Source organism: Lissotriton vulgaris, chromosome 8 (assembly GCF_964263255.1).
Source record: "Lissotriton vulgaris chromosome 8, aLisVul1.2, whole genome shotgun sequence".
In the NCBI taxonomy this organism is placed as follows: Eukaryota; Metazoa; Chordata; class Amphibia; order Caudata; family Salamandridae; genus Lissotriton; species Lissotriton vulgaris.
This window is the reverse complement of record NC_141696.1, coordinates 1141718775-1141733965: the sequence shown is the minus strand read 5'-3', so window position 1 is coordinate 1141733965 and position 15191 is coordinate 1141718775. Positions and strand designations below refer to the sequence as shown.

The window sequence follows — 15191 nt, the reverse complement described above, 5'->3', positions numbered from 1 at the left end:
TAAATTATTTGTGTAAATACTGGTACGAACCAACCCATCTGACATTCTTACAGAGCATGCATATCTGTTATATACAGGAACTGAACAAAGTCAAAAGCATGCCTCTCTTAAGTACCTGTGAAGTGATAACAACTAGATGTGAGCCTTTGTTTTCCCCTCCATTGCATCTAGTTTTGAGGCTCTCCATAGCTCCCAGCCAGGATATTCCAACAAAAGGAGGCTCAATGGCCCTTTAACCTTGGATTTTGTTATGGATGAGCTGGAATCTGATAAACTCCTTCCCGTCTGCATGTTGCTGCTTGGAACGAAAGGCGACAACGTGCAGGCGCTGCTAGAATTGAAACAGTGTCTGAAAATTACACCAGGACAAGTTCAGCATATTTCTGTGGGGCCCAACCTCTTGGGAGGGTAGACGGCATCCACCCTGTGAAAATAGTGGGTAGACGCCATCTACCCGCGAGAAGCTTTGATTTGTGCCCTGGTTGTACAGAGGAGTCAAGCAACAATGGATGCCGATATAAAAAGTGTACAAATCTCATATGCCTGAATTCTTTTAGCCACTGCCACACAAATGAAGCTGAGTGGAAGGCGTGTTAACTGTAGTGCTTAATTTGAGCTGGTGGTTTCTGGTGCTTGACACCAGCACTTAATTGTCAACACCAGCGCTTGTGACAGTCTGCTACAAGGTGGAGCCGCCTGGCTAATTTAGAGATGACCACAACAGTTAATTATTAATTCAATACACATTAAAATAATTATTACCTGCTGCCCAAGCCATTCTTGGAGCTTTGGGGGCTTGAAATAGTCCGAATTGCCACACTTGTAGGGGTGTGATGGTAAGTAGTTGGGTTGTAACTATCATTGGCAGCATAGCAGGGACAATGTGTGGTGTAAGCTGCAGTAGCCAACTTACAAATTAAGCTATGGTTGCCTTTATATGTTGAGTAATTACAAAATGTAGACATTGAATTGCTCTTTTCTTTTTATATCAGCCGGCTTAAGTGCTAATACTAGGCCCTGAGTTCCTGGCCCATAGGTGACAATATAGCGTCCAGTGGAGAGTGGAAATATTATTAGAGGAAAGCTAAAAAGTAAATTGTGCACCTCTGTAGAGTCCACAGATACATTGGAATGGATGTCATGTGTGACAGGGTGTGCCAACAAACCAGTAAACCGAGGTGGCAATTGTTTATAAGATGTTTTGAGTGTGCTGCTTTGTGTAGCATCAGTGATGCGCTTCTGTGTAGGCCATGAGTCAGGAAGGAGGGGGGTTGTTATCTCGCTCCAAAGCTTGACGTCAGACATTAGGGTGTCTTCAGGAAAAGGACAGGACACACCTTACTCGGCACATACCGGATGTGGATGTCCTGCTTCTCACAGTGCCCCCGAGAGGAAAGTGTCAAAGCCCTGACACCTCTGCCTAGTGACTTGTTCATTGATTGTACAGCCAGCCAAGCCCAGCTCCAGACCCTCCAGCAGCCGAATGGCAGCTCAGCGAAAGGAAGTGGACTCCAGGGACGGTGCCAGAGGAAGGCACGCCTGTGCACGCTTGGCAGCAGAGCACTTCCGGGGCATGGGAGAGGTGACCTCGCAGGGCAAGCGAATCAGTGCACAGTACAAGTGCTGCATGAATGATGTTGCAGAGGGGAGTCTTACAGCTCATCGCTGTCTTCCGGATCAAAATAAAGAATATGTATGGGGAAATATTGCAGGGTTTCAGGACATTTATTTCGTGAGGTTTTATTCTCTATTTATGGGCTCACGGGCTCCCTTGAGTGCAAGGCTACCTACCACCGCTCTAGCACCAGCTGGTGAGTTGGTGTTTCTGGTGTAGACTCTTCTAACCTGAGGTGTTGTGGGCACTGGACATGCCCTGGGGTGAGAAACAACACACAACACATTATGCCAGAACTGGAGCGAGGGCTCGCACCTTTCGCTTTTATTTTCAGGATCACCTGAATGGTGATGCCTGTGTAGGAATAGTTGTGGGCAGAGTGTAGTGACAGCTCGTTGGCGAGCAGGGCTGCAGTGAAAGTGTCTTGATGGACGCTACATAACACACTACTCGCTAGCACTAAGCATTAGTAGCAAACCATCCCATTGCTTGGGCTTGAGCGCCATCCTCATTCATGCTCCGTTTTCGGAGTGATGCAAAAAAGAATTTTAATTCGCCTCGGACCCCTAGCTCTACGTTTTAAGCAGTTAAAGAGTTGGTGGTGACATTCCTCTATTGCAGCCATCATGGAGGTAGTCCTCCTGGCTATCAGTTTCAGAACATTCCCCGTCCAGAGGCTTCCTACATTGAGGTGGTGAAACTTAAATTTTCTAACTTAGCCAAAACTCCCTATGTAAAATGTATTTGGTGTTCGGGATCATTCCCTAGCCAAAACTTATCAGACTGATTTGAGTTCCCAACAGGCCCTGTCTCTCAGTCCAAGGGTCTCCGTCAGTCCAAAGAGGGCCTCGTCAAGCCAGATTTTCCGCATAACGACTGTTTATGTAAGTGAGTTCCATATTTGTATTCTTTGGGCGCAATTCACTAGGGGAAATTTAGTCACACAAATATGTTTGACCACATTTACCTTTTTTATGCATACCAGGAATACACACACACACATGTGCAGAAAATCAAAGATGTACATCCAACTCCTGGGGTTACAAGTAGGCGTTTCAAGGTGTGGTATGCTTTCAGAGTTTTTAAATGTCCACAGATATGTAGCGTTTGTAGGTATTCCAAACTTCGCTTCGACTGGCAATGGTTTAAGATTTTTACTTCTCCTTCCAGGATAAAAAGGGGAATAGATCATCCCCCTCCAGACTTACAGTGGGTCCGGAGGAGAGTTTTTCCAACTGAAAAACAAAGAAATGTGCATTTACACTGGAAACTCCTTGCCAATGGGAAAATGACTCACCGGGAAAAGTCACATGACATTCCCTGGAGTACAATTGAAACCTGCGCCTCATGCAGCTTTCCAGGCATACTCTTGGGAAAGTTTGTGAATTTAAAAAAAAATACATTCAAGGATAGAGTAACATCTCCTCCTGTACTTTTATAATTTTGTCTGTAAATAGTGCTCGTTGTTTGATTTTTTTCCCTCTGTAAATATTATAGAAGTCTGGCTTGGATCCAGCTCTCCTTGACTCTCATTGGCTCCCCCTATGCGTGTCAGTTGACGTAATCCCTCATATTTTTAATCGTACCATCACAAAGTTTGAAATTCTAGATCTAGTCCTATTAGTCTCATCACCAAAACATTATCCAATGCATACCCTGAACCTTCTGTTCTTCCTTCTCTCTTTAGTCTTCATTCAGTTCCTTCTTCTCCGCTTGTTCATCCATTCTGCAATACATTTTTCATATTACTCTTCATCCTCAATACTACAATCTAGAAGCCTGTACACAGGCCTGTGTCTGTGGTTTGTACTTAAATTGACATATCTCCTATTGCGGATGGTTTTAGATAGATCTTCCCCTTCTTTTTTCATCATCTTTATTTAGTGTTTTTGCAAAAGCATGTCATTATACCATTGCATAATATGATACAACCAGCAGTAGAAAACAAAGAACCTCAAAGCAAAACAAAATACTTATAAAGCTAACTTCATACTAAGAAAGTTCAGATAGATGGGGAGGAGACATAGCGGGCTGTCATTTTGGAAGAGAACACACATGAACTTCATAGTATCTGATAATCTCGCCAAACAAAAGGACAGAGGCCCATGGCACAATAACTCTCATTAAACTCCAATGAAATGACATATTGGCCATACAGGAGTAAGTGTAGTCGGGAATGAATTGGGAAGGACACAACAGTTCATCTAATTTGTAGCAGAGCGGACTCAGTGCCATGTCGCAGCCGGGAGCCATTTTGAGATGGATCCAGCATTGAGTTGATTTCCAGTTAGTGGGTACAAATAGAGTTGACAAAAGTTTTCATGATTTTGGATAGAAACTGGAGCAGCGAAATCTGACGAAAGATTTCAGGCTTGGACACCTCCAAAGTTGGCTTTTTCAGTAGAGGAACAACGTTGGTGTATTTCCACGACTTAGGGATTGACGTCGATGATAGGGACACGGGTAGAAGACAAAGTTGGAATTTTAAGAAGTAGTCCGATTTCAGAGGGTCTTCTGGAAACCCTGATTTTACCTTGGCAAACGAGTTTCCAGGGCTTTGAGGGAGGTAGGAGGAAACAGGGGAAGGGAGTGGGTCTCAAGGCCAAAGGGCAGTCTCCTTCAAAGCAGGGTGTATTCCCAGGGCAGAAGCTGCTGTAGATATGCTCTAAAAATTGGCCAGTACTTCGTATTGTATATTGGAGGATATGGGACTGTCAGGAATCAGGGCGATTTTACCATATCCTTCGAGTGTAATTTAGTTTTGGTGGGGTTGCTGCTTGTGGTGATCATGTTGGCAGACTAATTTATGGTATGCTTTGATCGCAGTTCTATACCGTGCCTTGCCACCAGGTCATAGGACCTTATAGATCTTCCTAGCTGTAGTGAGTGGCTCATTAAACCAGGCATTAGCCCGCACACATTTGGGGTGGGTTAGTTTGGCCGGTATGCAATTATCCAGTGAATGCATGACCCACCCCAGGAAAGATTTATTAGTTGCTTCAATGTTAGTAAGCCGTTCTGGGGGCTGGGACCTTAGGGCAGCATTAAAGGCGACGGGGTCTAGTTTGTGCCAAGGACTTTTGAGTGAGGGGCTGCGGTGCGGTTGCGATTTGGGACCAGCTAGTGCTATCCATTGGGAGACGAGGGAGTGATCAGTCCAGGACATGGGGAGGGGGGCCTGCACCTCTAAGGACTGAAGGTTCAAGAAGATAGGGTCCATGAGTTGCCTGGCTAGATGGGTTGGCCCTGGGACGAGTTGAACCAGTTGGAAGTCTGCCATGTCACCAAGGAAATTGCAAATGTCAGCTGTCTCCTGTGACTCCAGGTGGAGGTTCAGGTCACCTATAACTTTAAAGTTGGCTGTCTGAAGAGCTAGTGTAGTGACAGCGTTTGCTAGGGCTTCTCTGAAGATTTTTGATGTGCCAAGCGGACGGTAAATGAGTAGCCCTGAGCAAGGTAAAATTGTCGGACAGCACAATTTAAACAGTCCGCTTTCACAATCGGGAATGTCTTTAGGGGTAATGCTACTGGTATAGGCAGATTTGTATATGATTGCAATCCCTCTTCCCCCAGCTCTGTTCAAGTTGTTCATGGCATAACCAATGGGAAGGGCCAGGGCTAGTATGGCAATGGAGTCATTGGAAAGCCAGGTCTCTGTGAGAAATAGGACATCAGGATACCCTTCATGTAGGAGGTCGAGCACCTCTGCATAGTGCTTAGTCAAGGAGCGGCAATTTAAGCTACAGATTATATAATCCTTTGCATTAGAGGTGGAGGCTACGGGCCGCAGGTAGGGGCTGACCTTGAAGGTGCACCGATTACAGTGTGAAGGGCAGGCATCTGGTGCCCAGTTCTGTTTACCACAGGAAGCTTCATGTCGCAAAGTGAACAGGGCTTCACGAGAGTAGGCGAACCTGTGTGGTTAAAGTGGGGAAGAATGCCTGGCCCCTGGTGACGTCCAGGCGCGGACGGGCGCAGACGGGCTTCCCTTTGGCGCGCCAGCGGCACGTCCGCTGCATACATCCACGCTGTGCATTTAATACCTGGGGGGCACAACTGGCATTGCGATGCGTGGGTACTGCTGCAGGAAATGCCTGGGCCCACTTCAAAGGGTCTAGGACTGGGGTGGTACCACTTGACTCTGCAGCCTCACAGATGGCAGAGTCTCGGTGCAGAAGCAGGGTGGCTGGAAGTCTTTTATGCCCCAGAGACTTCAGATCAGCCAGCTAGCCCTTAGAGTCACTCTGGGTTCAAGTGATTAAGGTCCAGTCTTTCTCACCCAGGCAGGGAAACAGCAGACAGCAGGGCAGCACAAAAAGGCAGGAGTCCAGCTGAGTGGCAGTCCTTCAGCAGCACTGCAGTCCTTCTTTCTGGCAGTCCTCGCAGGTCCAGAAGTGTACTGAAATGGTGTTGTCAGAGGTCGAGTACTTATACCCATTTGTGCCTTTGCAGTGAGGGAGACTTCAAAGACAGGCCTTTGAAGTGCATAGAGGTCCGATCTTCCCACCTTGGCTCCAGACTCACTACAGGGGAGGTATGTAGCCCTATGTATGAGAACAGGACACAGCTTATTCAGGTGTGAGGCTGGGTCCAGCTCCTCCTTCCCGTCCTGCCAGAATGGCTGATCAAGTCACACCTAAGCTCCCATTAAAATGTCATGTGTCCTGCTGATCTTCAAAAAAGTATGTACATTGGACTGGTGCATCCATCATGTGATGAGCTGCTCAGCCTTGGATTTCAGCCTTTTTTGGCAGCTGGGATTATTAGGTCGAGCACAGGCAGCGCATGCGGTGCTCTGCGAGCCATGCTGTATTGGAGTATGTACTTGAAGCCCCACCCACTCTCCGCCCATATTTGTTATTGGCTTGTGTCATTGTCCTTCGTAAATGCTGGCTTCCGATTCGTTATTAGGCTTGCTAGTCCCTCCTTAATACTGACTTGTCTTCATTTGTAACCTCCCATGAGGACTGGCCCTTTTACTTCGGTTGTTACACAGTAGTCTTCTATAGTCTGTTAGCACTATTTTCTGTGATGAGTTTCTCTTACTGCTGGAGGGAAGGAGGGTCAAGCATTTGGAATGCAATAAGTCTCGCATTTGCGAGAGTTTAAGCTATTGGTATTGTAAATGACAATGCCTTTTATTTATGTTTTAAAAAGCAAAACATAAGTAAAAGGCATTATCATTTACAGTGCCAATAGCTCAAACTCAAGTAAATGTGAGACCTATTGCATTGCAGATGCTTGTTTTTAATTACTCTTTATTTTCTATGTGGACTACATAAGACTTCCTCTGCGACAATCCGAGAGCAACCTGTACGCTGTACCACTCGTGTTAACCCTCAAAGGGCGTGGCCTATCATGCCTCACAAATGACGATGAGAAACTACCATAGCCTCTTCAGCCACATAACATTTCTTAATGTATAGAATACCTGGAAGGACCTGGAGGACGAATAGGATTAAGTTGGCTTAAGCTAAACAGCTCCAAACCCAAGTCTGCGTATATGGCTGCAAATCCACAACCCATTCGCTCAATTTTTACCCCCCAAAGTTAAGAAGAAGAAATAAAAACCTCTTTTTGTCTACCTGAATCTGCCAGTTTAGCCTGTCCCTTAGTTCAACAGGACCGGAACTGAATCCAGATGGGTTCCCTCGGAAGATGCTTTCTCTACATCGACCCACAGCTGCGTATCAATGCACGATCGTATAGATCAGCTACATCAAGAAATCACGGTTTTTAAAGTTCTGAGCAACTATAAATTGTATTCGCAAACCATTCTAAAATACAATTTAAAAAAAACGAAATATGAAATAGCAGCTCAAAATGCACCAAAAGTCATAAAACATGAAAATTAAAACGTAAAAAAATGCTTTATCTTCTTCTCTTGACAATATTCACCGTATTTCCGTTAGTATGGCAGACCTGTAAGGTCCAGGTACCTTCAAGCCAGAACGGTGTGCTGTCCGTCTGATTAGACTCAGCACTTCTGAAAGCCAATATATATATATTTTGTGTATGAGTTTGTAGTGAACATCGGTAGTGATGTTTTGTGTGCATAGCCAGCGAGGTTCACCATATGTGCGCTGTCTTGTGGAACGGTACGTGAAGGAGCTGTGGGTATGAAGTACCTGAGAATACGAACTCTCGCAAGTGACCGCAGTAGCAGCAGTAAATCAGTCTAGCTGTGGTGCTGGCTTAGACTGTGTGTCGTCTTTAAGAGGTATATTATATTATTAACAATTAAATGATGTTGTGGCCTTAATGAGGTGTTCTGAATGTGTGTTGTTTTGACGTCTTCTGTTGGAGGATGTCACTGTTGTGGTTGTGACACAAATATGTGTTGGGTGTGTGCTTAGTGTTCTTTTTGGATGTTACTTTGAATGTATTGCTGTTTGCTCTGTGACTTCTAAGTTCTGGTCTCATTTGTATATCTATGCACTCATGTGCCACTCTAGGAAGTGTGTACATTTGGGTGTATTGTTTGTTATTATGTGTGCTGTTGTGATCTTGTTGATATACCAAGTGTCAGGAAGATTGCAACTTTTCTGCTGAAACTCAGTACCCTACGCAAAGCTGCTCTTCAATATGTAGATGATTCTGTGCTGCTTGACAGCACTCCAGTTGGTGAACAAAGGGCATTAACAAGTCTCGGTATAGCGATAATGATGAAACAAACTAAAACTGGAGTTGACAAAAACAAAGGTTATGCCCTTAGTGAAAACAACGTATAGACATGTGGTTGTTCGGAAGAGAAAGATAACATTAACAGACTCATTCTTATATTTTGGTGTGCGGCAAGTATAAGCTTAAAGACTCAGCTACAGGCTATTTGCGACAGTGCACGCTATTTCCAACACCATTTAAGGAAACTTTATTGGAACCTTAATAGTCCGAAGGGTACCGCCATTTGTGAGTTACTCAGGGTGAAAGTCATTCCATCAGTAACCCATGGCTCAGCTTCATATGGAACAAAGCTACGCAGAGAACTCAAAAAATCTTCTTGAGAGCTATATACAGTTTGTTTGGTCTGCCAAACAGTACTCCCACTAACCAACTCCGATTGGAATTTGGCCCACTTCACCTTGCAACACTTGCAGATCTTCCATTTTTAAAATATTGTTTACAATTTTAAAACCGAAGCCCACGATTTATAAAAAAATAAAGGATCTGGAATGAATTATGTGAACACCAGAAAAATGGCACGCCCAATTTAGACAAAATACTTAACGAGATGGTGCTGAAGGAGGAATGGAATAACAACTGAGTACAGTGCATTTAAGATCCTCGCTTGGATTGCTGCAATTGATATCTGATTTGGAAAGAGCACGGAGGAGCTTGCGAACCTGTCACAAGGACATCTACAGCACCGTCCTACTGCTCTCCTTGCCCACAGAATTATTGGAGCATGAACCAAAGACTACGTAACGTAACTGTTGTAGAGTATGTGGTTGGTGAGTTGAGTCTTTAGCACATGTTGTTTACTTATGCCTGTTCTCACTAGGTTTTCAAAAGATGCTCTAAGGACCTGCTTTATAGGGATTGGTGCTTGCAGGAATGATAAAGCCATGGCAGCCTCTTCTGAAGGGACTGGTCCTCACCTGGCCTGATTTGCAGGTTTACACGATATATGGACTTGGCAGTCAAAGAATTAAAGATTTGCCAGGGTAACTATCATTCAGCAGTCTGGGAAAATGTAGCAAACACTTTACTGACTATTAAGCTTAGAATTCTAACCAGTTCTGACACTGTTCCCATTTCCTGCATAAATAGCCATGATCAGTCAGTCTGCCGTTGAACCCTCAGCTGCTCTGTGCTTTAGTCCCTGCATAGAATGAGTAATGTTTAGCATCCTCGCTGTATAAGCTATAAGAAGTAATTCGACCAGAACATGGATTGTTTTAACTTTCTTTCAGTTTGAATGATTAGAAGAAGGATTAAAGTGGCCTAATTATTGGGAGACCATGACCAAACTGATTGTTAGTATTCCTATGTTATATTAGAAATTACGCGCACTTTCCCCAGTAGCGTAGCAGTAATAGTTCTCATTTTAGGATAGAGCTTAATATTGAACTTTAGTTAATCACCAACAGTGACTATCAGTCAACTTAGGTCTTGATCATTACGTTTTCGGTTTGTTGAAGTAAATGGGTTGTTTTTAGCATTCTCTTTGCATAAACAATTAGCTGAAGGAGTGAACAATACATGATTAATGGGGGTGATCATAAAGTAAATTGCAATCAGGTAGTGGTTAGATTAAAAAAAAACGGCACCTTATTCTGAGAGTATTAAATTATCGCTCGTTTTGAAGTTGTAGACTGATGTCTGACGTGCAAATCTTTTGTTGCTGTCTCCATGATGCTAGAAGACGAGAGAGGTGTTCTGTCTGTTCTTTCCTGCTGGGTGCAGTTTCTTTTTATCTTGTATTGTGACCATTGCCGTGGTTGGATGTACTATTTATGTGTATAGATTATATTTTATAAATGCACAAAACGTAGAGTTTCCACAATGAAAAGCCATTTTAACGGATACTCTTTTTGCTTTAGCTATTTTCTCACCTTACATATGTTTCGTCCTTAATTTTGTTACCTATATAACAACATATAAATGACTCAACATGTCAATACAGAGGTGTATATTTTACAGCCTCAGTGACATCAAACTAAATAGATAAGCCACTACATAACAGACGGAGCACAGCAAGAGAAGAAAGACTAAAATACCCCCTTCCCTTGAAAGATTCCTCTAATATGCAGTTATGACTTTGGGATTGCAGGAAATAGGCTAAAAGGAGTTAAGCAAGTGAAGAACAATCCAGTGGTTCACTAATGACACAGTTCATTTACATGAGCAGCGCTTTTTGGTTGGGAAGGACAAGGCCTGGCAGTTGTTGCTTCCTTATCTAAATGAGCGCTCACATTAAAAAAATAACAGGGTAATACATTAAGTTGCCATTAAATTGTTGTGTCATTTTCCAAAGATGGCCGAATGTAAAGATAGTGGGGGCCTGTTCAGAAATTAAATTTGGAATTGGTGAACTAGTAGTCCAGTGACACTATTTTACGTTTTCTGACTGTTTTCAGTTTAATTGTTATTATGAATATTCCGGAAATATTCACATATAATTACTACAAATAAAGAACTCTGCCCTCTTTACACTTTTAGTAATATGAAGTTGGACGTTTCAGGGGCGAGTCACCAAGGGATGTAAGAGCATTCTTGTAGTAATACTTCCCATACTCATAAATGCTTTCGTGAATCAGGCCCACTATTTGGAATTATGCAAACGACATCATCGCTCTGTGGACCAGTCATGCAGACGCAGTTCAACATGTACAAATGTAACACTTTAATAACTCCCTCTAACAGGTTTAGCATTGTGTCCAACCGCCTTTTACCTCCTTTGTGCAATGAAGTCGAAGATCGCATCTCAAGTGTGGACAAGGTCAAAAATGGTGGCTACAACCAGCTGCATGGCTGTGCATTGTCTGCCTTAGTCGCGATCATGTGAATACGATTTCTCCAGTTAAAGCAGGTGCTCTGTAGGGTGTCTTGAGCAGTGCTGTCCTGAAAAAGCCCAACCATTGCCTTGTGGTTTGCTTATTCATCCTCATTTGATGTGTAAATGCTATTGATCCTTGTCGTGTACATTTTAATGCTACATGTACACCTTAATAAATTACCTCCTTCACTACCTTTTCTCAGGGTACCTCAGAAGATCTGGACGAACCCTTGCAAATCGAAGAGGATGTTCACTGGGCTGAAGAAGAGATGTGAGTGGTAAATCGCTGTTCACCATAATTAATTGGGTATCTTGAGACTGCTCTTTGTGGAGCACATGTGTGTTTTGCTGTTTTGTAATAGAACATGTGCAGAGTCACATATATTGCATTGGACTGAATAAGTTACAAAACATGTATTGCATAAGAGGTGCCTAACAGATGTTCGGAAATTTGACCTCCATGCCAGATTTTTAGGATTCCCACGTAAAACACATTTACAAAAAGGGGCTTTAAACGGACCAGATTAGTACAGTTTGTGGATTTCTTGAAGATATAGCATACATTTGGCTATATATATATATAACTATATATATTGCTGAGATATATTGACAAGGTGACTGTCACAGTATGTCTTTTAAGTTTATCTTTGGTAAACTGCATGTGATTTTAAAAAGGAAACATAAGATGAAGCCTGACATTGTGACCAAGGCTGTTGTACAGCTAAAACTCTTAGATGTGCTACACTGCTATTTAGTATCTAATAAACCGAATACCTAGAAAACCACCACCTCCTCGACACCTCTCAATCGGGATTCTGCGCCAGACACAATGCTGAGATCATGCTGATCGCTGCCGCAGATGACATCAGAACGAACCTTGACTGTGGAGAAAAGGTGGCTCTGATCCTTCTCGACCACTTTGCTGCGTTCAACACCATCTCCCATCTCACACTCATCGACAGATGGAACAATATCGCCATACAGCAAAACGCCCTCAAATGGATCGCCTCCTTCCTCACAGAACACACACACACATCACCCAACTGGCCCCTACACCTCCACAACAAAGGACATCATATGCAGCATACCACAAGGATCATTCCTCAGCCCCACCTTGTTCAACATCTACCTGAGCTCCCTCGCAGATGTCATCAGATCCTACGGAAAAAAACATAATGTCCTACACAGACAACACTCAACTGATATTCTTGCTCACTGAGGACACCTCCAACAACAAAACCAACTTCCACAACACCATTACCAACGTAGCCAAATGGATGAGAGACAGCTGTCTCTAACTGAACTCTGACAAAATGGAAGTTCTAATCATCTGCCAGAATACCCCGCCTGGGACCACAGCTGATGGCCAGCAGAACTCAGCCCTTCACTCACACCGACCGGCCATGCATGCAACCTCTGCATTATCATAGACAACCAACTGACCATGAAATGACAAGTCAATGCAGTCACCTCCTCCTGCTTCCACACCCTTCGCATGCTCTGCCGAATCATCAGATGCATCACGATCAACATCAGAAAGACCATCACAGAGGCACTCATCACTAGCCGTCTCATCTACAGCAACACTCTCTACTCGGGTATCTCCACCCACCTCCTCTGATGACTCCAGCCCATACAGAATACTGCTGCCAGCTGTCATCCTGGACCTCCCCAAATGGACCCACATCACTCCACAACTCCGTAACCTCCACTGGCTGCCCATCCAGAAGAGATGCAGGGTTCAAGATTCTCACACACTCCTACAAAGCTCTTCATGACCAAGGACCATCCTACATCAACCACCAACTGAACTTCCATTTTCCATCAAGACACCTGTACTTTGCCTCAGTGGCCCTCTCACCCCCCTACATCCGACACAGCCGTAGCGGGGCCGCTACTTCTCCTACATCACTGTCAGGACCTGGAACAACCTGCTCCTCCACCTCCGAACAGCACTTTCCCTGGGGGGCCTCAGAACGATGCTCAAGACCTGGCTTTTCCACAGCGACATGACACCCTCAGCGCCTGGGTACACCTAGGGATGATAGTGCTGTGCTTTACAAATACTGATTGATTGATAAGCTCCACCTTCATCACATTCAAGGACCGACCTGTGCTATATCAATGGAGTTTTGTGGATGTGTGAATATATATATATATATATATATATATATATTTTACACTGGATGCCGCCAATTTATATACTTGTATAGGTCACAAGATTGCCTTTCTGCTTTGAGCTGGTTTTTGGGCAGCAAGCCCCTCAAGTATCACCAACATAACTGTATGCTCCTGACAACGACGGAATTCTGTCTTGAAAATAACATCTTCCTATTTGCACAAACTCTGTACAGGCAAACACGTGGGACGGCCATGGGTACATGCTTCGCCCCCAGCTATGCAAACTTGTTCGTTGGCTGGTGGGAGCAGCACGTGGGGCGCGGCCAATGAAAAATGGCTGGACCAAATTATGATCTGGGCCAGATATATTGACGATCTCTTTGTTGTTTGGCGTGGCAATAGGGCTTCTGCTGAGGAGTATGTTGCCGTGTTAAACAGCAATGAGCTCAATCTAAAGTTCACCAGTACCATTAGCAACACTTCGGTGAACTATCTGGACCTAGAGGTCTATGTGGTAGGCAATACACTACACACTAAACTCTACAGAAAGCCCACGGCAGGCAATGCTGTGTTACATGCGGCAAGCCACCATCCCAAAAGCTTAATTCGGAATATTCCCTTTGGAGAATTACTCCGCCTGAAGCGTTACTGCTCTGGCAGTGAATTATTTCAAAAAGCAAGGGATGATGCCACAATGAGATTCAGAGAAAGGGGCTATTCCAAAACCATATTGGGGAATGCAATAAGTAGAGTGGAATTAATTGACAGGAAAGATCTACTGTGGGATAAGACTAAGACAGAACCAGAAGGAATAACACGGATGAATACCAATTTTAGCATGCGATCAGGAGAATTGGTACATGTATTTAACAAAAATTGACACATCTTACAAACAGATGCCACTTTAAAAAGAATTATACCTCCACATCCGTCCATAACCTATAGACGCTGTCAATCGCTAAACGACCATCTGGTACACAGCCATTTCAAGGGCCCACCTAAAGTTACAACGTTGAAACCTATAAAGGTTTTTTTTTCCATGCCTATGTTGTAAGGCCTGCAAATACAGTAAAAAGAGAACAAAGTATGAAGGAAGACCTAATGATCCACGCCCGACAAGAGAAATTACAAAATTTCTCAACTGCAACTTGGACTTCACGGTATACTGCTTGGAATGTCCCTGATCCAAGAGGTATATCGAAAGCACAATTCACCTGCAAAAAAACATGTACTAGAGCACATGCGTGCCATAACAAATCGGGAAAAAACGTACCCTATGGCACGCCACTTTGAGACACATCATAACAGCGATAGGGACCTGCTCACCTTTTTCTGTCTGGATCAAGTGGACAGAAAGGAAAGAGGGGGTGACCATGTCAAGGCTCTAAGAGTGTTGGAGTCCAAATATATCATAGATTTGCTGAGCAAATGGCCAACGGGACTGAACAACGATGAAGAGCTATGGGTCCACCTATAAAAAGATCGAGACAGGAGTAATAAACGTCTGAGAGTAGTAGATGAGAGGACAGGGAGGGATTATTCTCTGAAGTGTGGGATCACACATCAAGTAATAGAATAGACATAACAACTATCTCTCCCTGAGTTCCATAAGAACATCATAGGTATAGATACATTAATATCATTTGTCAACACATTTCTCCCCACTGTGAGAATAAACAAAACATGTAGGACAGCCCATACAGGGCCAGAAAACGGGTGAGCTAGCCCATACAGGGAGTTATAAATAACGAGCTGGGGAACAACAAATTCCTTTAGATACTGTTAGGTGTGGCAGCTGCTTAATGTTGAAAAAAATTATTTCCACATTGCATTGATTGTGGAAGATGTTAAAATCTATTGTATATTTTGACAGACAATATACTTGTAATAATGAATGGTAACAGCTGCCTGTAAAAACGAAATACAATTAGGACATTTCTCCTTTATGTTCCCCCT

At 43.7% G+C, this 15191-nt stretch overlaps 1 protein-coding gene across 3 annotated transcripts in view; it reads left to right on the top strand.

Moving 5' to 3' along the window:
- The window catches only part of LRCH1 (leucine rich repeats and calponin homology domain containing 1), a 798407-nt gene that overhangs the window by 501070 nt on the left and 282146 nt on the right, over positions 1-15191 (top strand). For all 3 annotated transcript variants that reach the window (XM_086934995.1, XM_086934996.1, XM_086934994.1), the window contains exon 10: positions 11318-11385. In XM_086934995.1, coding sequence (XP_086791121.1) covers positions 11318-11385 — 68 coding nt within the window. The remainder of the gene's footprint in view (positions 1-11317; positions 11386-15191) is intronic.